This window comes from Gossypium hirsutum, chromosome D01 (assembly GCF_007990345.1).
Source record: "Gossypium hirsutum isolate 1008001.06 chromosome D01, Gossypium_hirsutum_v2.1, whole genome shotgun sequence".
Taxonomy (NCBI): domain Eukaryota; kingdom Viridiplantae; phylum Streptophyta; class Magnoliopsida; order Malvales; family Malvaceae; genus Gossypium; species Gossypium hirsutum.
In genome coordinates, this window is record NC_053437.1 from 19,790,101 (window position 1) to 19,813,818 (window position 23,718).

At 33.6% G+C, this 23,718-nt stretch overlaps 2 protein-coding genes across 6 annotated transcripts; both read right to left on the reverse strand.

Annotated features, from left to right (window-relative positions):
- Positions 1–13,809: 13,809 nt before the first annotated feature.
- Positions 13,810–18,612, reverse strand: LOC107921131 (J domain-containing protein required for chloroplast accumulation response 1). The gene is made up of 8 exons (XM_016850998.2): positions 17,082–18,612; positions 16,072–16,631; positions 15,559–15,996; positions 15,314–15,375; positions 15,131–15,199; positions 14,972–15,049; positions 14,660–14,836; positions 13,810–14,028 (listed from the first exon to the last, which is right to left on the reverse strand). Exons 1-8 carry the CDS (start codon positions 17,468–17,470, stop codon positions 13,990–13,992), a joined length of 1,812 nt encoding a protein of 603 aa, XP_016706487.1. The 5' UTR covers positions 17,471–18,612; the 3' UTR covers positions 13,810–13,989.
- Positions 18,613–18,868: 256 nt separating this feature from the next.
- LOC107922270 (probable protein phosphatase 2C 55) lies at positions 18,869–22,880 on the reverse strand. Of its 5 annotated transcripts, none has more exons than XM_041087272.1 (6): positions 22,521–22,880; positions 21,194–21,983; positions 20,777–21,101; positions 20,220–20,369; positions 19,560–19,850; positions 18,869–19,133 (listed from the first exon to the last, which is right to left on the reverse strand). In XM_041087272.1, exons 2-6 carry the CDS (start codon positions 21,943–21,945, stop codon positions 19,116–19,118), a joined length of 1,536 nt encoding a protein of 511 aa, XP_040943206.1. In that variant the 5' UTR covers positions 21,946–21,983; positions 22,521–22,880; the 3' UTR covers positions 18,869–19,115. The 5 variants fall into 5 exon arrangements, with proteins under 5 accessions (XP_040943206.1, XP_016707704.1, XP_016707705.1 ...); XM_016852215.2 differs by having other exon boundaries at positions 18,869–19,142; XM_016852216.2 differs by having other exon boundaries at positions 21,194–22,119.
- Between the last annotated feature and the right edge of the window lie 838 nt (positions 22,881–23,718).

Below are 23,718 nucleotides of genomic sequence, written 5' to 3' on the forward strand. Positions count from 1 at the left end.
ACATATATAGGTATATAAATCTAATATGATTTTAAGTCCATTATAATAATTTGTATAAATCCAATTAGTTTTAAGTTCATTCTTTAATTTTTATATTTTGGGTTTCCATAATATATTAGATCTATCTAACATATTGGGCCTATAATATTTTATTATTAATATTTTTGATTAATCGATAATTCGGTTAATTACTCGGTTTCAAACTAAATTAACTGTTAACCAAAATTTTAAAAAGCCCTTAACCGATCCCTGATTGAATTAGATTCGATGGCCAATTGATTAATTTCGTCATTTAATTGACTAATGTGCCATGGTAGCAATATGTTACTGGATTAACAAAATTTTTAATGGCAATAACTAGTTTAAACAATTATTTTAATTAGAATGACTAAATTGAAAAAAAATTAGAGTGACCAAAATAGGACAAACTCTTTGTTAAAGTGATCTCAGATATAATTTACCCTTTATTCTAATTATACAATCATTTGGATGCATTATTTGTAATTGCCATTGTAACTATACTTATAAAATCTTCTAAAATTTTCAAATAATACAATTTTATCTCGAAAATAGAATTTCAAATATCCTAGCTATTATTTCACTAGGCATAATAAAAAATTTAGTCCTTAACTTCTACTCTTTTTGTCACTTTGACCCTAATTTTTTTTATCACTTCGGCTCTCAACCTTCAAATTTTAGTTAAATTGCTTTTTTTAGACGAAAAAGTTGACTAAACCATTAAATTTTTAACAGCACTAACGTGATAACATGTGTAGCAACCTACATGTATTTTATTCTTAAATTTAAAAATACATAATTTTTTAAGATTAAAAAAGTTCATAAAAATCAAATAAATTGTCTACGTTAGAAATAAAGTACATGTAGACTATGACATAGGTTGTCACATTGATACTATTAAAATTTTAACAATTCAAACAACTTTTCCCTAAAAAAAATGATTTGACTAAATTTTGAATGTTAAGAATCGAAGTGGTCTAAAAAGAGATAATTAGGATCAAAGTGGCAAGATGTAAGACTAAAGCATTAATATCAAAGTAACAAAAGATATATGGGTTAATCCATTTTTTAGGGCATGAACTTGGCAATAGTTCCCACATTGGGGCCTAATTTTTTTTTGTTTAAGTTAGTCCCTAAACTTGGCACTTGTTCCCACATTGGGATTAAACTTTTTTTTTGTTTTTCCAATTTTTTTTCAAGGAATTGACATACACTAACTTGGACAAAAAAAAGTTTAAGCTCTAATGTGAGAATAATTGCCCTTCCACATCTAAACACAATTAATTATTTCACCTTTACCACTCATTATATGTCACTGATGGTTTGAATCATAATTCTTGATAAAACACCCTCAAGGACATACTTATCATAAGCATCCCAAAGGTGTATATAACCTTAGTGAATATTGGATCAATACTAGTCACCCCCATCTCAAATCAATCCTAGGAAGTCGATCAATGACCTTTGACTCTTTTGAAATCGTTTGACTAGTCAATATGCTACCACTTGACCATGTGGAAGCATATAAGCAATGTGCACACCTTCCCTAAATCAGCGTGCTCGTATGCTTCTAATTATACCATGACAGTGATTCTGTCACGAGGTTAGAAATTTAGTCTTGCAATCTATGTGGTCTTAGGCGATTTTATCGTTTCAAACACGCCTAAGTTAACCTAACTCCCAACAATTGAGGATTCTTGTAGAATTCTTTCAAGGCACCAATTTATATAATAGAAGCAACACATGCCAAAAAAATGCTCAAAAGAGCAAAATAACCACAGAAAATAATGTATGAGAGGTGTTTGAGTAAATGGTCTCACTTGTATTCACTTTCTCAAAGAATACAAAGTACAATGGAACAATGGATGAGTTACAACTGAGGGAAGGCTCTTTATTTATAGTTGAGCTCCCCCAAATCCAATGGTCTAGCTAAATTTATATTGACGGATGAGATGAAGCTTATCCCTACAATTAAGGGATTTATAAGATTTACATAATCAAATCAAATCAAATCTTATCAGATATGATTCCCCTCAATTTTTTAATATTAGTTTCCCTATTTAATAAGGTAGCCAAACTTTTCATATCTGCATTATTGGGCCATCCAAGCTTCAAACGGACAGGCTTCTCCATCAGTTTTTTTGAATTAGGCTAGTTCTCGTGAGTCAAATGATCCCCATCTAATTGATAGACCTCCATGGGATGCATTTTATGTGATGGTCACAAGCTTTGCACCTTGGCCCGTGACAATTGCATCATCTTGGTACAACATTCACACAGACTGCAAATAATCATAATAAATAATAGTATATTTATCTAAGATGATAATTATATTAATTAAATACAAATACAATAGTAACTTATTCTTTCCAATGCATGTTATTTGATTTCCTATTGAATCTAGGTAATCCTTCCTATAATTAGTATGATTCAAGTGATGGTTAAATCTATTTACACATTAAGTGCAAGTAACATTATAAATATTTATAATTTAGTATGTTTTATAAGATAATATGTTAAATATGATTATATTTTCACCTTTGTGTAAAAGGGAAAGTGTATTATAGATATGGATGCTAAACATGATAATTGCATCCATGCCCACCCTTACAAAATTAGACAACAATAATTTATTTCATCGATCTCAATCTACATCACCTTGCAAAGCATTTTGTAGAGGAATGTGAAAACCACTAACCTTTAATTGTATGTTCCAACCCCATCTAATTTGGTGAGCAGTGGGAAATACATGCATTGCACCATTTTGTGATTTGTTTGGCATCAACGTTCCTTCGATTGTGTAGAGCATGTAAACGATCGATCGCATTGAGATTTTCATCAGATAAGGGCTAAAAAAATGTAAATTTCACATGAAGCACATCAAAATCAGTTTTCTTCTCAGACAATATACCCAACAATGAGTAGAGTATTGACAACATCTCGAATATTATTTCTCCTGTTACCGTATTACGATTAATTGGAAGGCTCATTAGTAGGGCTACATCTTTTAGTATTATTGTTGCTTCGTTGCATGGAAAATAAAAAGCATGAGTCTCAGATTTCCATCTTTTAATCGACAAGAAACTCAAGCACGCAATGAAAGTGACTCATTTGAGATATTTTATATAAATGAGCCTTTGTAAGTGCGATTCGATTTTTTTTTAGGCTTTAACTTTTGGATTATACATACTTGAACAAGTCAATATCCAACCTATTGAGGATTACAAAAAAAAAGATTTACTTTATCACAATCTAAACAAAATTTAATAATAACTGTAACGACTCGGAAGTTAGTGCTGTCGAAAAATATGGTTTCAAAACCCCGATTCCATAAACAGGACTTGTAAATATTTTTATTAAATATTTACAGAGTTATATTAGAAGTGAATTGAATTTCGATTAGGTAATTTCGTTGAATTAATGCTTAATTTAAGTGCAGGGACTAAATCGCATAATTGGTAAAAATGCAATTTACTGAGGAGTTATAATTAGAACTTAAATAAAAGGGTTAAAATAATAAATATTCCCAAAATTCTTAATGCATGGCTGGTTAATGAAATATGTATGTTATATTATTTATAATAGTTAAATTAAATTATAAAATGAAAAAGTATAATAAAATAAAGAAATGATATAATATTGGTGGATGGTAAGAGAAAACATTTTTCTTTTTTCATCTTCAACAGTTAGAAACCAAGGAGAAAGTGGAGAGGCACGCACGACCTTAGGGTTTATTTTTCAAGCTTAAATTTGGTTAGTTCAATTTAGTCTTTTTCTCGTAATTTTTATGTTTTCGGAATCTCAATACTATAAGCTAACCGACCCGTGTTGAATTTTTCAGTATTTTTAAAGAATTAAGAAGTTTCCATTGTTAGATAGTTGAAGCTTTTGGTGATATTTTGATAGATTTTAAGCTTAGAATTGATAAATGACTGAATTGTAAAGTTAAATGATCATTTTGTGTAATAGGGACTAAATTACACAAAGTTCAAAATTTTGGGGTAGAAATGAGAATTAGGGAGTTAAATTAGACTTATAGTGAAATTGGTATAAAAATTGGAGGTTAAATTTAAAAGTTATGTTAGTCCCAGTTTAGGGACTAAATTGAATAAATTGCAAAAATTGAAAAAATTAGAAATTTGAATGTGAAAATGGCTGTCCATTGATAATTTGGTGTGTTGTTTTTAATCTGTAGCTAACATTGACCCGGATTCCTCGAAAAAGAAAGGAAAGGACAAAGTCGTTGACGAATAGCTTGGAGTTTACGGTTTGTGTTTCTATAATTTGAACTAACTTGCAATTGTTGCATTTTTATTTGGTTGTGCATGGTAAGAATGTAAGGTGAGGTTCCTTGATTGATTGAGATGATTTGAATTGATTGATGATTATAGGGGTTAAATTGATTATATGTGAAAAATATGTGTATATTTATATAAATAAGGAAATTGAATACAAAATGAGATATTTGATGCTGCCATATGTTTGAATGAATGATTTCATGATAAAATTGATGTGAATCGAGTTATTGAATGGTATTGAAAAATAAATTGAATACCCTATTAACTGTTCAAGCAGAGTCGGATATAATTGGCATGCCATAGGATAGGAAGAGTTCAAGGTTACTTCGACTACAAGTCAATGAGGCATTGGGTGCCAATTTGCTTCGGTTTAACCGATGAGACATTGGGTGTCAAACTTATTTATAGTGCTAGGCGCAACTACTTGCTTTAGATTTACTCGATGAGGCACTGGATGCCAAACTGGTGTGTTGGTTGGATCCGTGTATCCGTCCAAGTCTGAGTCGAGTTAATAGGGAAATAAATGGTGAAATCAAGATAATGATTTTGAAATGGAAATGCTATTGAAATCGAAAATGTTATGGAATGAAATGAAATGTGAAATAGAATATGAAATAGTGGATTGAACTATGAATATTGATTGTATTTGTTCAATCAACACTTGAAATAAGAACTTGAGATGAAATGTGTCATTACATTAGTTGAATTTGCAAATGACTTATGAAATGTGAATGCTATGTATTAGTAAAATGAGCATTTTGAGATTAATGACTGTGAATTTGCCTATTGGGTTTACATATTGCATATTATCTTAATTAAGTTTATGCATCATTATGACTTATATACTTAGCGTACAATTTTGTTTTTCTCGTACGCAGGTTAGGTACTTATCGATTCGATCGTCAACTCAACATCTAGCGACAATTCCGAACTCAAGTGTTGGTGATGTGTTTCATTTTGGGTCTTGGCATGTACCTAATAAGTCTAAGGGTTATATGATGTCTATTTTAGGTTGCATTGGAATTTTGTGAATCATATGTAAATATTGCGCATGTGATGACAAAGATGTAACATCCCTAACCCGTATCCATCGCCGAATTTGGGTTATGAGGTATTACTGTACAGAACATAGCTCAAAACATGCATTCATTACATTTCATGCTTCAAAATTAAACTACTTTACTTAAATATATATATATTATTCAAAATATACAAACATTACATGCATGGTATTTGAATACCTAATTTATAATCAAACATGTTTCACTTTATAAACCAAGTGCACATATTACAACATTTATTTATAAGATATTATAATGTTCATTTGACATTCATTGACCATTTTCCATGAACTTAATTGAATCAAAACATACCACTTCCATATGCTTTAAATCATTCCAAATTTCATTCACACAACTAAGCTAACTTATCTCATAATCGGTCATTTAATAAATCTTTCATATAAAATTTATTTAACCTACCTTTAATATATTACCAAACTCAACACCTAGACCGAATTAAAACATTACCTAAATCTTATGTAATAATTCATGTCAAATTTCAAATACTCTATCACATCCAAAATCTCTATATTCGGTTAACAATTCTACTTTTATACTAAATACATCAAGTCCATTCCATCAAATCAACCAAGAACACTCAGTATTATACACGTCCTAAATCATATTTCGTACTTATCAAATTAAATTCAAAATCATAGCCGAATATTTTCATAAACAATTGTTCACCATTTCTAAACCAAATACCTATGCAAACTTATCATTCCAAACCGACACAAGTAACTATTTTTTTTTACAATCAATACATGCTTCTATTCATTCATTTCATTACTAAACCAAATTATAAAATCACTCACATATGCAAATCAAACATATGTCAAGTACGCCACATGCATATATAACATGTCTATTACCTAGCTAATACGTATGATAACTTAACTAACATTTATTACTTAATTTATTGCCGAATACGTAATCAAACATCACCTTATATGAATACATAATAGTATTTTCTGAATGAACTTAAGCCTTAATCAGTTTCAATAATTAATACATATCAAATTCACTCCACCTATATGCTATAACCGAATTTATATATATATCAAAACATTTACCACATTATTAACAAAACATAGCAAACATTTTTCACATGTAAATAAACTATGACTGAATCACTAAAACCAAACACATCTATCATTTGATTAGTAGCATATAAAAAAAACTAAGCTTAACAAAATAATAAGTCATTTCCGCAGGACTCATATTTACATACCCCAAAATCAAATATATTAACTAGACTATACATGCCATAAGTTCGAATTTAGATTTAATAAAATACCAAAAATAGTCAATAGTATGATAGACTTCTCTGACGATCCCCAAGCTCATAACCAACTCCCAAAATCTATAAAACAAAAAGCAAATACACACAGTAAGCTATCATAGCTTAGTAAGTCATAAGCAAATAAACATTTAATCATTTACATAATTTAAGCTAGTTAAGTAGTAATAAGCCATTATAATTTCATATACAATCCAGCATATCATATTATATATCAAAGCATATATAACTTGTAATAACTTTCCTTTGGCCAAATACTCAATTGAACCTTAGTATATTTAACCTTTACTTTCAATAATACAACTACATCATTAGGCCGAATATACCTACTCTCACATATATATACACACATAGTTCACATTAACATATAGCATCATATCATCAATTTAAATATTCAACTTACCTTATTTTCATAATTTAGTATGAATACATACCTGAGCCTTTCTATCTCGATTTTACACTTAATCTTAACTACATCATTGCTCGTTGAACCATTCGGAATTAAAAAGGATACTCAGATAGTTGAACATATCGTACAATGCCAACGTCCCAGACGTGGTCTTACATGTAATCATATAACGATGCCACTGTCCCAGATAGGGTCTTACACGTAAACACAGGTTGATGCCAATGTCCCAAATGTGGTCTTACACGATAACACATAACAGAATCCTATGTCATGAAATATGTATCCTAGCTATTCCTAAAGTTCGTACGGGACTTTCGGACATCGTAACTCGATCGAATCAATCTCATAAACATAGCTCCCAAGCTTATAAACATTCGGCCAACACTTATATATATTCATAAAATTCAAATAAACATATAAAATTCATATATATTCAAAATTAACAGCATTTATTTGGTTATAAACGTACCTCGGATATCGACGGACGGAATAAACGACTATTCGATTATTTTTATTTTCCCCCGATCCAAATCCGTTTTCTTTGGTTCTTGATCTAAAGATATTCAAATTAAACTTATTTAAACACCATTTTATTCAATTTAGTTTGAAAATACATAAATGGGCAAATTACCATTTTACCCCTAACATTTTACACTTTTCACAATTTAGTCCTTATTGCATAAAACACAAAATATGCAAAATTTCAAGGTCCCATGCTTGGGAAAAAATTTACCCATGATTATACAAGTCCATATATTTCGTTTATTTCAGATTTTAGTCCCTCAATTTATTATTTTTACCATTTAGCCGTAATTACTCAAAATCATCAAAATTTCCAATACAAAACATATTTTTCATAATCTATCATCTAACATCATAAAGCTCATAAATTCATCAATGGTTTAACTTAAAATATTCATCAAAATCAAAAATTAAAGCATGGGATAGCTAGTATTCGAAGCAATGATCTTAAAAATGTAAAAATTATCAAAAACCAAGCTAGTTACATACCTTAATCAAACTTAGCTATGGCCAAATGTGGCATTCTTTTTTTCTTTTTCTTTTCTTTAGCTAGTTTCGGCTATCCCAAAGATGAACATGCATGTATTTTATGTTTAATGTTTTGTTATATTATCATAATTAATATAATTACTAAATTAACCTTTAAATTTTCATTTAAAATCCACTAACCATTGGTTTTTATGTCCATCCAATATTTCAATGGTATAATATCAACATAAATACCTCCCACTAAAAGAACAAATCAATTTAGCATTTTAACAATTAGTTAGTAACTTTTACTTTTTACGCGATTAAGTCATTTTATTAAATCGGACACTCAAATGATAAAAATTAAATCACAAAAATTTCACAGATATTAATTCACACAATATAAACACAGATAATAATATTTAATAAATTGTTTTTGACTCGGATTTGTGGCCCCAAAACCACTGTTCCGATTAGGGTCGAAACCGGACTATTGCAAAAGATCATGATAATGATAACTTGTTAAGTAGTTTATGGGCATGTTATTTGATTAATAGGTATTTAGGTGATATACTAAAATATAGGTATGGAAAGATGATGCTTATGCTATGCCATGTTTGAAATGATTTAGTAATTCTTGCACCTAAGTTATAAGGCTAATATGGAATCAATTGAAAGATGGTTTGAATGGTTGGATGATCACATGTTAGGTTTAATGTTTTGAGGTTCCATTGAAGACTTATTGATATAGTTGAATGTGTTCTTTTGTTTGGTTTGATTTGTTAATTGAGGTGTCAATTGTAGCATATTGGTTAAACAATCAAGTTGATTGTTTAAAGTTATGTTTTTGACATATTGGAAATGAATAGGAAGGTGCTTAGTTGAATATTTTATGTTATAATTATGTTTATAAGGTACCATTTTAGTTTTGGTGTTTTTGGCATGAAATTTTACCATTTCTGGACTTAGTATTGATATTTTGCCATTTGGTATCGATACTTGACCATATGAACAGTTTTAAAACAAACAGAATGTCAATATGGTATTGATATTTATAGAAGTATTGATACTTTTTCATAAACTATCGATACCAGTTGATAAATATCGATACATTTGGTTTGCAAAGAAAACAGAATCGTAATTTGGTACCGATACCAACTATGAACTTTTGATATTAATTTTAAATTTTAAAATTTTACAATCTAATCTCATTTCATGTCTAGATTTTCATAATTAGGCCCTTACTGATTTGAAATTATTATGTATGTATGGTATGTGATTTATAATAATTATAATTTTTATTTAAATTTGAATGTTTTTTATATAAATTATTTTTGCATCGAATGTGACATTCCGTTATTTAGACCCGAAAATCGGGTTGAGTGAGGGGGTTTTACAATAACAAAATTTAATAATAAAGAAATTAATTTTACTGTGTTTGTGGCAATGGAAGCTATTTGTTCATCTTGCAATCTAAATAAAACCATTTACTGTTGATAAAAATTCAATTGAAGTATTGAAATTTGATAAAAGAGTTCTGAGATTTGATACTTAGAAAATGAGAGACTTTATGGTTGATTTTTTGCCCCAAAAATAAAAGAAAGGGGAAGAAGTATTGGGCAAAATACCAAAAAAGCCCCTTTTTTAAATTTACCGAAATGAGCCCGGTATTTTATTATTTACCAGAATGGGCTCTTTTCCTGTAAAACGTGTCCACGTCAGCGCGATGTCAGGGGACGTGTCAGCAAAACGCGTCCCTGAGGGCGTGCTTTGCCTACGTGGCAACAAAACGCGCTTACGTGGACGCGCTTTGTTTCCACGTAGGCAAAGCGCGCTGACGTGGACGCTTTTTGCTGCCACGTAGCGCGCCCCTGGGGACACGTTTTTCGTTCCTCCAACGTTAGGTTTTGGGTTTTTAGGGTTAGGGTTTAAGGTTTTTAGGGTTTTAGAAAAAAAAAATTAAACAAATAAAGGATTCGGGTTTAGGGTTTCTTAATTAAATTAATTATAATTGTTTCAAAATTGGATTAGGTTTCGGGTTTATTAATTGTTAATTGTATTAATTGTTAGTAAATTTATCAAATTATATCATATTAGGGTTAGGGTTTTTGTTAAGATTAGGGTTTTAGGGCTTGGATAATTAAGGCTTTTTAAGTTAAGGAATACAGTTAGGGTTTTTAAGTTAAGTAATACAGTTAGGGTTTTTAAGTTAAGGGTTAGGGTTTTTAAGTTAAGGGTTAGGGTATTTAAGTTAAGGGTTTAAGGTTTTTAAGTTAAGGGTTAAGGTTTTTAGGTTAAGAGTTAGGGTATTTAAGTTAAGGGCTTAGGGTTTTTAAGTTAAGGGTTAGGGTTTTTAAGTTAAGGATTTAGGGTTTTTAACTTAAGAGTTTGGGTTTATAACTTAAGGGTTTAGGGTTTTTAAGTTAAGGGTTAGAGTTTAGGGTTAGGGTTTTTATTAGGGTTTGTCAATTAAATTATAAATTTAATTATAATTTATAAATTTATAAAGTTTTAATAAACTAGTTTAGGGTTTTTAAGTAATAACTCAAATAAATTTCTATTTTATTACATCAAATAATATCAATATATTCAAAATGTTTGTACAAATATATTAAAATACAAATTAATTTCCGTGCCTGCCGGATTCAGTGCCACATGGCAGCCGTCGACGGTTACGCGCTGGATTCCTCCTTTGTCCAGCTTCCGTTGGGGGTTGTGGTTGCTCCGGCGGGGATTCTGGTTCCTCTGGTAGGGCATCTGGTTGTCGGTGTTGGGACGATGAGCCACCTTGATAGAATAGTGAATGTAGAGGTGTTTGCATCACCAACGACGACGGTGTTTGAAACCCATACGGTGATGGGGATTGGTAAAAAGAAGAGCTCCCCGACGACCCCTTTTGCGATCCCTCGTGTGACACTGGCCTATACATTGGCGGTCCACTCGGCGTAACAGAAAATGGAGATGAACCGGGCCATTGGCTCCAACCTGCCATAGGACTTGGAAATGGAAACATATAAGGGTTAGAATACATAAAAGAGCTAGGATACGCACCTGGCATTATCTGAAAACGTTGTGCAGTGGGTATCGTTGGTTGAACTGCTGGGTCTGGTGATTGTGTCGGTGCTCTCGCTGTGTCGATGAATGTCTTGGATTTAAAGGCCTATGTCGTTCCCTTTGGACACGTAATTGCTGCTGCCTCTCCTCTACCGACAGTAAATACGACTTGCCATGGATCCTAAATCATGGCATGTATTTCGGCACGCACGCTAACTCCGAAATGATGATCGGTTCCCGAATAGGTATATAATCATACCGATCTTCCCATATTTGGATATAGTGGGACCAGAATCTCGGCCAATCCGTATACAATTGTCGTAGGTCGATTTTGTGGTGATCATCAAACACCTCAGGTGTCATGGGAGTCGGTTATCTACATCTAAATTACCGTAACACTCTGTCTGACTGGTGCATCTCCAAGGCCGCACAGCTGATCAACGCGACTTTCGCGTGCCAAGCGTTTGCATTTTGGAAGAACTCATCCGGAATTACTGCTCGAATTGTCGGATCCTCGTATGGTGTCCATTGAAACTATATGAACATGATGGAAATGTTAGTTATATACATAATACTAAATACTAAATACCAATAGACTAGCTCATGATGGAAATATCAATTTTATTTAATACTTACATGTGCTTCCAACTGTTGGTCTAATAGAAGCCATATATCTTCAAGAGAGGTAGGTAATCGAGCATAACTTGTCGGATGGTTCCACCTAATTAAATAAATTTTTAGCATACTATTATTTTTAAAAATCTACATAATAATTGTAAAAAATCTAATATAAAATTTACATTGTTATGAGTGGGAATGTATATGGGTGGTCCACTCGAGGACATAGAAATGGAAAGCGAAACCGTGCCCATGACTGCAGTAGTGACAGGAAACCTCCGATTTTTGCTTTACTCAGTCGCATCGCCACGCACATCTCCCGATATAACGTTGCCAAGACAGCAGACCCCCAACTCAATTCACCAGCTGCTCTAAAATCAACGAGTTTCAGCAGCCATCTTAGATGTACGAGGTTCCGTGACAAGTCCGGCATCAGATAACCTCTAATTATCTGAAAAATATATGTCCGAGCATATCAAATTCTTTCTACTTCGGTTGAATCATCATCTAGATTCGAGAATGTGTCTCGTAACTAGCCCATCTTGATCCGACCTCCGTTAATTTTCTCCGGAATAGCTCCCCAAAACTCGTAGCACACCGCTCCCCAATCGCCAGATTGAACAGACCCGGTGACTGGGTACCCGTCAACCGGCAATCCCAATTGCAGATTGACATCTTCCAAAGTGATAGTGCACTCTCCACATGGAAGATGGAATGTGTGCGTCTCGGGTCTCCACCTCTCGACCAACGCACTGATAAGTTTCGAGTCCAACTTGCATCCTCGGCCTACCGTCGCCACTTGCCAAAAACCTGCTTCCCGCAGGTAATTCTCTACCAACGGTGATGGAGGACCATGCATATTCCGGATAGCATTCCAATATCCGATCTACAGAATTTTATAACAAATAATAAATTAATAATTATCTAAAAATGCATAATAATATTTAAAAAATAAATTTAACACTTACCATTTTCATTTGTTCGACGGATATGTGTTGGTTATCAAGACGAATCAATTCTCCGGCCATTGCTAAATTCGTACAAATTTTTACGATTTAAAAAAATTTAAAAAAATTATTTTTTTTAAATAATTAAAAATAGGGATTTAAGAGAAATTTAAGAGGAAATTGAGAGCAAATTGAAATTAAATATGGATTTGAGAGAAATTTGGAAGGAAATTGAGAGCAAATTGAGAAAATAATTGAGAGAAGATTAATTTGTGAAAAAAATGAAAGGGTGGGGGGATTTTATAGTTTTTTTTACCGTTGGGGGGGGAACGGTCAAAAAAATGACCGTTGCACTGTTCACACGCGGGGAAAACGCGTTCGCAGGGGCGCACTATGTGGCAGCAAAGCGCGCCCTTAGGGACGCGTTTTGCTGACACGTCCCCTATCATCGCGCTGACGTGGATGGATTTTCGAGAAAAAGGACTCATTTCGGTAAATAATAAAATACCGGGCCTATTTCGATAAATTTTTAAAAAAAACTTTTAATGGTATTTTACCCGAAAGTATTTATAGGGTTTGACCTCCATGTCTCTGAAATAAAATTCATTTTGTTGGACCTACTAATAAAACATGAATATTAGGTTGTTGACAAGACTGCAAGAAGCTACGGTTACGTCGAAATAACAGTAAAAAATACATTTATGTAAATAATTATTTTGATTAATAAATAAAAAATTTGATACAAAATAAATAAAAACACTCTTTTCCCCCATAAAGAAGAGAAAATATAAGGGAAACGACAAGTGTGTCATAGTCGAAACGGCATGAAAGTTGAGGAGGGTGAGGATCTTTTTGTTCACCTATCAGCATTGTTTGCAGGCTCTACTTACATGATGCCTATATCCCACCTTATCTGACGCACCTTTCTTTCTATTTTCCCTTATTTTAATTTACTCAATCAATCAATTTTTTTTTTTTATTTACTAAAGATTGAGTTTGAATACTTCTTAAAACCCCATTTCATGGTGTCAGTTTTTTCCCCTTCATTTCTTTTACGTGGTTTGAAGAATTGGTGTTAGATATATTCCATAATGAGTATGCAACATGATATTCATGTTCAAAAATGAAAAGAACTGTAGGAAACAGTTTGGCCAATACAAATAATAAAGCAGTTTTTGTATAACCTTGATCAATTTTTGTAAAATAATCCTGTGCATTCTCCTTCAAATCTCTGCATTTTTGTTTTCCTTTTTGTTGTGAATAGATGAAATATGACGATCGAACAAATAGTAAATCAGATCGAACCAAGCGTGTTGAACTGATCCCATGCATCCTGAAATGGCAAGAGGTGAATCAGACATTGTATTGTCTGAACTGAAACCAAATTTTCCTTGCAACTCATAGTGATAGATTATTTTTTTAAAACATAGTAACATGGAAAATAGTATGATATAAGACAGCTCACGTTTTAACCACATGTCTTTGTTATTCATATTCGCATGTGGGTGTTGGATATGAGTATATATATTTGAAGGACTTTCAAAAGTGTCCTATATATGTATCACACAAGGATACTTAAAAGGTCTGGACCAGCACAGTGATAAGTTGCAGTTAGGGTTTCTGTCCTATAAGTCGAAATGTGGGCAAACAACCAGTCATCCCGTATGTAGAAAATTTCTGCCTGTGACAGTTCATACATGGTCTGTCTGGGAGCGTTTGTCCATTTGTTTAAACTTGGAGGATTGTTTGAAGTACAATAATTGATCATATGTATCAAACAGATTTGGTAGGCCAACACCAACTCTGGGGACAAATTTCTTAGCTTTTACTTCTATTATCACACAGAATTACCCATATGAAAGAAAACTTGGAAATAAGAATCTATGTTTCTGGGACTGGAGTAGGTGTTTTAGATGCGGTATATTCATTTTCTGCAACCAAAAGGAGAAGAAAATATAAATTACCTGCAGAATATCGAAGACTTTTTCTGCAATGTATTTTTTATAAGGGGCAGCACCCTTCTGTTGTAGTTTATCTGGATGAAGACAGAGTAGAGCTTTTTGGTATGATTTCTTAACTGTTCTTCCTTCAATTATATCAGAAAGAGGCACTGGTTTCCAACCACTATCAGCCCAAAGTACCTGGTTTACACACAAAAAGCCAAACTTGTTTACATTACCCTCAACCCATATTTCTTCCCATTTATCCATGGTGGTCACACCCTCTTAAGATGTGGGAAAATAATGGTGATTGAAGTTGAATATATTACTACTTACGTATTGTAAGGTTGACAGCAGTGAACGGATATTTCCTTGTTTCCCATTTGACCATTGCCGTATTTTAGCATCAATGGCCTGCATTACAATGAAGTAATGTGAAGCAACATGGGTGTTTGTCAATATGTATAAAGCTACTTTTGGTGTAGTATCTGTTACCTGTATTTCTTCATAATCAATGCCATGTTGTGGCAAAACTTTCTCTTCTTCTGGCGTCAGGTCTTCTATCTGTTCATCACCCAAAGTAGAGCAGTTCATTAGAGATTCAGCCAATATCATATAACTTCAATTTCAACTGTTATATCCTCGGATAGATATGAAGTGAAATCATGTATGACATACCGAAAAGTTGATCTCAGATGGCTCTGTTGGATCTTCAGCAATTGTCTTGGAGCCATCAGAAACTGATGCCAACATAGAGTAAGTGGAAAATTAGTATTGAACATTTGAAAATTCATGGTGTACTAATTGAAAGAAAGGTCAAATGATGTAAACATAGTGAGAAAAAAGGATAATTTTTAGCAGTTCACGTTATGTAATGAGCCTTACTCCTTTGTATTTAGTTAAGAAAAACCAAATAAACTAACCGGTAGCTTTTGCTGAGCCATTGGTATTAATTTGATTGCCAACAGGAACATCTGGAGATTTTTTCTTGTGTTGCAAGTTAGGCATGTAAAATTTTTCATCCTTTTCACTCATACTAATATTTGGTTCGGTCTCTGGCTTTACATTATGTCTTTGCTTCAGTCTAGAGCTATGATTATCGGCTCGCGGTTTCGGGGAAGTTTCCTGGTTGAAAATTTTAATGAATTCTTTGACATTTCCTCTAACTCTGCCTTTTCCATTATCCCAAGAGTTCCTAGGGGAACTTTTAACATTCATTGTACTGGTTCCCACATTGTTGGAAGTAGCCGTTTTGTTCTTATCTTGTTTCTTAACGCTTTTACCATCAAGATTTTCAGACGACTTCTTCTCTTTTTTTTTCTTTTCAGATGTTTCAGCATTTTTTTTTATCTCATCATGGCCTGCATATGTCGAAGAAAATCAGCATAAGAACAAGCACAGCAGCACCAAAACATACCATCTTCACTATGACATACCTTGTTCATTGACATCCTCATTATCGAAAAACAAATTCAGAGGCTTCCGTGGAGGCTTGTATGTTTCTTCCTCGATAATTTGAACCGGTTCATCGTCTTTGTTCCTCATATCATTAGGAGATCCATGTTCATTCATGTCATGTAATGACAATCTATCAGTTGAGCTGAAATTATTATGCAAGTTTGCTTTTGGTTCCATTGCTATACTTTCACAAGCTATCCAACCGTTAGCACTTGAGCATCTCTGCAGTTTATCCTTTTCTTTTAGTCTATAATTTCCTCTTAGAGGAATGGGAAATGGTAAGCCTCCTTTGTTTGCCCATTTGTATATCGAGAAGTGAAACTGGTTGTCATTTCCCGGAATTCCCGAACTGATTGAATCTTCCTTCGAATTTCCTTGAAAATTACTTCTCATTTCCTTATCTTTATCTCGATTTGCTTGGCCTGAGAATCTTGACATAGGAGAATATGCATAGTTACTTGAACCATTCAAAGACCAGTCCTTGCTTTTAGATGCGGGGTCGGCGAGGTCCGTTCCTTTGTTCAATTTAGCAGGAAGGCTGGGAAGTTAAAAGGTGGGAAAAGTAAGTTATTCGCTCAATAAAAATGTTCCATGTTACTTGGACTCAGGTATGAGTATCTGAAAATATGTGTCAAACAGTACTTCAAGAGCATAAGAGTCTGAGCAACATAGAAAATGCATACAAATAAACTTAACAATCCTTATAAACTCAAAGATTTCAATGGCTTCATCAATAAATAACACATGATGAGTAACTAAAGGACATTAAGTACAACAGTTTAGCAACAACATGAAACAGCAAATTTGCACCACTTAAACGCTGTTAGAAGACAAGTTTACCGTTTTCTTTTTTTCTTAAAACATGGACAAGTGTTGGAATTTGTAGATGCAACAGAAAACATGAAATATTGGATATATGGCTAAGAAACTAAGAAAAAAAAAAGGCTTGAATACAACAACATGAAGGCCAAAAAAGTGAAATCAGAACCTGAATTGAGAAGGAGCAGAAGTGGCAAAAGGTTCAGCCTTTGGTGGCAAAGGCCTACAAGGACTCATTAACTGTGAAACAGGTGCAAAAGGGTCCTTCATCTCATACTTTCTTGGAGAAGAAGTCAAAGATTGACTCCCTCCAAAAATATCACCAAAGAAGTCGTTTTTGGAGTATCTTCTTCGATTCATCATCATCCCTTCTTCACCAAACACCGGCTTTTCGCTTAAACCAGACCATGAATCCCTTGGTGCCACCACTGTTTCATCACTTGTCCTAAAACCAGATGATGATTCCATGTTTTCACAAAAACTGTATCGTGTCTCTTGAACTGATGACCTCCTTGGTGGACCACCAAAGACATCATCGAAATCTGAGTTGGAGTCCATGAATGTCTCTTGAGGACTATAGCTTAAAACAACACTTTGCTTTCAGTGAAAATCTCTGCATCACCTTCATGGTTGTTGAACTGTAAAAAGGGTAACCGCAAATCAAAGTGCAGAGCATGTTTTGTGTTGGTGAAGCTTAGGAAGTTTCATGAGAAAGGAAAAACAAAAGACTGGTTTTTTGGAGTTTTGATAGAGAAAGTTCAAGGAAAGGAAAGAAAGACAGGCTGGAATTACATGTTTGAGAGGCTTATCAAAAGATTTAAGGTAAGGCACAAAAAAAAAAAAAAGAAAACCTAAAGTGATTTGTGTATTTATCTATGGATAGGGGTGGAAAAATGCCAAAAGAACAGAGGGTTGGCCTCTTTTAAGTCTATCTATTTTTGTCATTCAATGAACAAATTTCGAATTATTTGTGATATATGTTGATTCTGAGTTCGTTTTCCCCAAAAACCCTACTTGGATCCACAGCTGTGATGGTTATTTTCCTGTTTTAATGCTGAGATATGGCAGATTCTCTCTTTTTTTCCCCTTCAGGAAAATAATGACTGATACTCGGATGTCGAAGAGAAATGAGAAATCCAAAGAACGAAAAACACCCAGGCCTTATTAATTTTCTGGTTTTGAATGAAAAAAAAAAAACCCTGCAAATCCAGATTTACCGGTGAAGAATTTAATTACAGTTTAATTGGAGTGAAAAGAAAAGGTTGCGAGGAGTCGCTCTCACTTGAGAAATTTATAGACGTGATAACAACATACAAAAGGAGCTCAGAATTTTGTTAAAAAAAAAGAAAACCAGGAACATGTCTATTGTGTTGCTACCATGTTCCATTGTTGCAAAAACTCCCTCGAGCTTGGGAACTTGAATCCAGAGACAAACATATGATTTGCAGAACTCAACAAAGGTGGTCTCATCTATAACTAGATACTTATATCAAGTCCGTTTAATGTTAGAAAATCAAGCCTCCAACATCCCTTCTCATTTTGAATTAGCAACTGCAACTCTAACTTCCTTATCAACACTAGCTGCAAAATGGTTCTCCGATAGCATTCCAATGACTTGTTTTCTACAGTACGGATCTAACTGGATCCACTCAAATTTCAGAGAATGACTTGGCTTAGTTACGATTTTTTATTTATTTCCTGTTTCAGAATAAAAAATCTAAAGATTTTACTTGCAGGTCATATTCAAGTCTTCGTATAAATCATGTGAGTTCTTTTGGACAATACTTCAATTATGCTTCTTGTAATTTCAGGACAAAAGATTTTAATTTAATATAATAAACATTTTACCGACTGAATCAATTTTTTCACCGGTTAAATCAACTTCCAGTTCCAATTCTATGAATTCTACTAACAGGGCAAGGCCTTATATTTGATTTTTTTTCCAGCAACATTTAATTTCATAAAGAAATAGTCTACCAGCAATATATATTTACAAAATGTTGTGGTTTGAATATGGATCCAGAGGAAAGGAACTTGACAGAATATGGTAAAAGAATAATTCATCAAAAAGAAGAGGGGGAAAGTTGGTTGATTGCCAACTATAGTACAAAACAAAGATCCCATCATCCATTCCATCGCCCAATGCCAACTGATCAACTGATAAACGAAATTTGGATCACAGGCCATACCAGCTTCACTAACTTCATCTAGACTTGTTCTCCTGCATTAACTAAGAATTAAAACACATTAGCAGCCTTACAAAAGTAAACATGAATTTATTAGCATGTATCAAAGACAAGTACCAATGTTCTTTAACACATCCCTTTTTAATAGTTACGTAATCAATCGATTAGTTTATTTTGGAAATCAAAAGGCTTCACTAAAACCAACAAAATGGAATTGTACCCCATGTTTTATTTTATGACGTAGGTCAAATGGGAAGGTGACAGCCCAACTCTAGGCTAGGTAGGAAGAGTTGTGTGTGTTCAGGAAGAAAAGAATACAAACCAGGTAAAAGAGAAAACAGGTTTAAGCATAAGCTCTGGAAGGCAACATGAATGAACTAACCTCATTTGATTCCTTAAAAGAACGAAAGAAAGAAAGAATTAAGAGCAAATGCAAGAGAGAAAGAAACAAAGAAACATACTTCTTCGGAGCTGGTAATGTATGACACAACAACAGTAATGTCATCAAGCTTTCCACCATAATAACGGAATCCAGCATCTTGAGCAGCAGTGGAGAAAGGTGTTTGTCGGTCTCTATCCTGTGCTCGTTGCCTTGCCAATGCTGCTATCTTCTGAGCAGTCACTTGAGGCCCCAAACCAGCTCTCACTGCATGAACCACCACTGCAGTAATTTCGTTATTGTACAAGTTATCGAACAGTCCATCTGTGCCAGCAATGATAACATCTCCTGGAGCAACAGGAACTGCAAAGACCTGATCTGGCCGGAAGATTCAGGCCATTCAGATATTTCATAACAATCAAGTAAAATAAAAGCCTAACATAAATAACCAAGCTGGAAACTATTGTTTAATATGGTAACACAGAAAACCAATGCTTAATTAATAATTTGGTTGACCTATCAGTTTGAGAAATATAAAAGGATACCCTTTCCTATTTAAATATTTTGAAGTCATTATCAGCAGGAAATGTCAGCAGAATCAATCATCTAACATCCCAGGGCCACCAGAGCAAATATCCATTGAAACAGAGATTTTTTTCAATAAGATAACAAAATAAAAAATTTCATTATAACTCAAAATAAAAGACCTTTTCCAGTAATAGCACAAGGGGAACATATGTACCTGACCAGAGCTAGGTAAATCACCATTACTTCCACTCTCAAGTTGATATGTGAAGTTAAAATCATGCTGCTGAACAGGGGATCTAAATATAGTGCATCCATCTCGAACAACCATAAAACCACTGTCCCCCAAATTTATAGCATGAAGACCCTGCAGTAAGAGCCAAAATCTATTATACTATCGAGCAAGTAACTTCATTCAGTAATCCAAGAAGAAGGTAATTGGTGTAATTTCTAATTTTAAAAGTCAAAGAGGAATGCATATTACTACATAAAGCCTAAATTTAATTTATGACATCATTTCAAGTTTTACCAAGGTACCACGAATCACCGATACCAGGATTTTAGCCCTCATTAAGGTCAGATACAAGGATAACTTCTGGCTAAGGCCCATTTCAGGTCTCTCTACATAAAAGATGAAATCCCTTGCAAATTCATTTGGATAAAGACATCTAATTTCAAGTTCTTAGTTCCTCAGTTCATGTTAAGCACAGCAACCCGCAATTGGAATTAGAAACCGGACATGATAGGCAAAAGCCCAGAACATAAAAGGCTTACCTGGTCTGTGAGTGCTATGATGCACGCTGTTGAGGAACCTTTAGCTTTTGTGCTAGAGTGAGCTTTCTCTAAGACTCTTGCAGGGTCAATCGAACCTTTGGGCTCCTCTTGGATAGCAGATACAGAGTTAGACATGAGTTCCCGAGAATACAGACCTGCATCAACACCTAGATCTGCCCAGCCACCAACTCCGTCTGCTACACCTACTGCTTGTTCATCTGCACATATGAAATGTGCGTCCTCTCCTCCAGTATCTTCTTTGTCAGGATGGGGAAGATAGCATGATCCCGAAAGCAGTTTCAGAGTTTTGCCAGCAGAAATCTTCCTGTCATGATTGTCAAACATGGCATAAATACAAATGCTAAGATATTGTAATAATTTAGTAAAAGGAAATTGAAAAGTGCACAGAAAACATACTCTTCTGATGACACGGAAGAATTGTTACCCTGTTCCTCACTTCCGGAATTATCAAAGGAAACATCAGGCACAGTCCCCGCTGATAAACAATGCAATGAGCTATGGAAAGCCCGTGAACCTGAACCTAACAGACTATCAAAATTGCACCACCTTTTTCCAACACTATACATGAAATATCCATATATTGGTGAATTGTTAGGTTTCTCAGGGTTTTTCAAACTCATTCTAGCTTTTATGCAGCTATTCAAACTTTTATTGCTGTAAAAGATGTCGGTACTACTTTTTGATGATGAAAGGTGCTCATGCTTTAACTTTGATGTATCAACAAGATATCCACCGATTACAACTCCAGAACCAGAAGCAGCCATAGGTTTACTCTGTAATTTGCTCACTGACGATATTTGACTGGAGTCAGCAAGTACACTATCAATATGATACCCACAAACCTGGAAAGCAGGGCCTGAAACAGATGGAACAGATATGGTTCGAGAAACTGCTCCCACAACAGAAATGTTCCTTCTTCGGTTAGCCACGTGAGAATCAGATCTTGCAGCCAAAACAGTCCCGGGTTGCAAAAGTCCTCGCAAATCCACAAGCCTCGAAAATCTTAAAGAGTGAAAAAACCTGTAATTCCCAAACCCAAGCTTCCCTGTACCTATCAGAACTTCTATTGAATCCTGACTCCCGCACTCTGTTCTCTGAATTCCATTCTGAACTGCACTCCTCAGTCTCCAAAAATAAGTAGATGGCATCTTATCCTCTTAAGCAAAGCAATTTTGCTTCGAACAGTCTATTACAGAGAACACAAAAGTCACTACTATATGCAGAAGAATATCTCATAACTTTCTAACACATCTAAACCTTAGAGTACTAAAAACATAGATAATTCCTGCTCTCCCTTCAAAAAACAGCAGGAATTTAGAAACCTGGAAAGAAAGGCAAAAGTTTGCAGACACCAAGTTAATAAACCAACTAAATAAATAAAGAAACAAATGGACCAAAATAAAGAAAAAGATTGCAAACGATAATACGATACATATAAATTACGTTAAATGAAACAAAATAGAGAAAAGTACAAATAAAAAAAAGTTCACCTGAGCTTGATTTCAATTTAAAAAATCAATATAATAATCTAAATCCGCCATAGAAAGGAATCAAAATCAACCCAGATATGATATAATTATTCCAAAATCAGCTAATTAACAAGACGATCTAACAGAAGAAAAATGGAAAGAAATCCTAAATTCCTTGAAACCAAAAATTGCAGAACAAAAAGTCAAAACTTCAAAGAAAGAAAAAGCACATACTAAAAGGCAGGAAAACTCACATTTACAGAGCCATCAAAGCAAAAACCCTAACCCCCTCAAAGTTCTGGGGACCTAGAAATGAATCGATCGGTTTAGAAAGAACCACCAGAAACCGGTTCTTCTTTCTGCTTGCCTTGAGATGAAACCTTAAAAGAAACAAAAGACTCCAAATATCGAGATGCAGAATGTTCTGGCAAAAAGTGGAAGTAAAGAAAATTCTGGGGGGCGACGATGCTCAGCAAACCCAAATCAATGAAACCCTAAAAACAGGTGAGTAAGGGAGGGAGGCCAGCCGTAATAAAGCTAAAGCCTGAAACTTACCTATTTTCACTCGAGAATTGTCACGGATAATCTTTTGACCTAAACCTGGCAAATTTAAATGACCGAAAAATTTACTCAATGGTTTTGGTTGTTTTGGAGATTTCGACGAGGGTAGAATTGTCTTTAAGACACTTAACGGTACTCCGTATGTTATGACGTATATTATATTTAATGATCACCCAAATTAGTTGGACGCCGAAGATCGGAAGTGGAAAGTAGAAATATTTTTATATTAATCTCATTATATATTTTTATCATATGTGTTCTTTTTAATATAATGAATATAACTAGCCGTAACTCTTTCCTAACCTTTAAATAGGAGGATAATGCGCTTCAATGCATTTAAACCCATGTTTTCCTATATTGACAATAATACTGATACCAATTGAGCTAAGACTTGATCTATAGTAAAGTTAATATTTTTAAAGTTTGTATCATTCTGTAAATGATCTTTTTATTTGAAATTGAATTAAAAATAAATTAGACATTTTTTATCCAGGAAAAGTTAACTTTGTTACAATTTAGACTCATTTGATTCTTTTTAATAGTACAGAGACTAAATTAATCTATTTAAATAAATGGGTTAATTTGATCCAATCATTATAATAAAGGAATCTTTCAAATACTTTAACCTTGTATTATATCTTAGATTGCATTTTAGTCTTTCAACTGAAAAAATAAAAGGGGAATTTTCTAAGAAATCCCTTTAATTGCTATTTAAATGTCAAAACACCTCAGAAATTAACACCATTTGGATGGAGTACTAAAGTGATGGACGAGAAAAAAGTATAGGTATCAAAATGAACAAATTAAAAATATAGATATTACATTGACAATTTCATTAAAATATAGGGATAAAACTTGCAATTATCCGTTTTACTTTTAATGTGTGTTATT

What these genes read in the sequence shown, in the direction of transcription:
- LOC107921131 (XM_016850998.2), bottom strand. Translation starts at nt 17,470, where the DNA reads ATGGACTCCAACTCAGATTTCGATGATGTCTTTGGTGGTCCACCAAGG. An exon ending in TGAGGATGTCAATGAACAAG is followed by an intron (nt 15,997 to 16,071) that starts GTATGTCATAGT and finishes CGACATATGCAG; the next exon opens with GCCATGATGAGATAAAAAAA. An exon ending in AAGTCTTCGATATTCTGCAG is followed by an intron (nt 14,029 to 14,659) that starts GTAATTTATATT and finishes TTGCCATTTCAG; the next exon opens with GATGCATGGGATCAGTTCAA.
- LOC107922270 (XM_016852215.2), bottom strand. Translation starts at nt 21,945, where the DNA reads ATGCCATCTACTTATTTTTGGAGACTGAGGAGTGCAGTTCAGAATGGA. An exon ending in TCATAGCACTCACAGACCAG is followed by an intron (nt 20,370 to 20,776) that starts GTAAGCCTTTTA and finishes CTCTTACTGCAG; the next exon opens with GGTCTTCATGCTATAAATTT. An exon ending in ATTTACCTAGCTCTGGTCAG is followed by an intron (nt 19,851 to 20,219) that starts GTACATATGTTC and finishes CGGCCAGATCAG; the next exon opens with GTCTTTGCAGTTCCTGTTGC.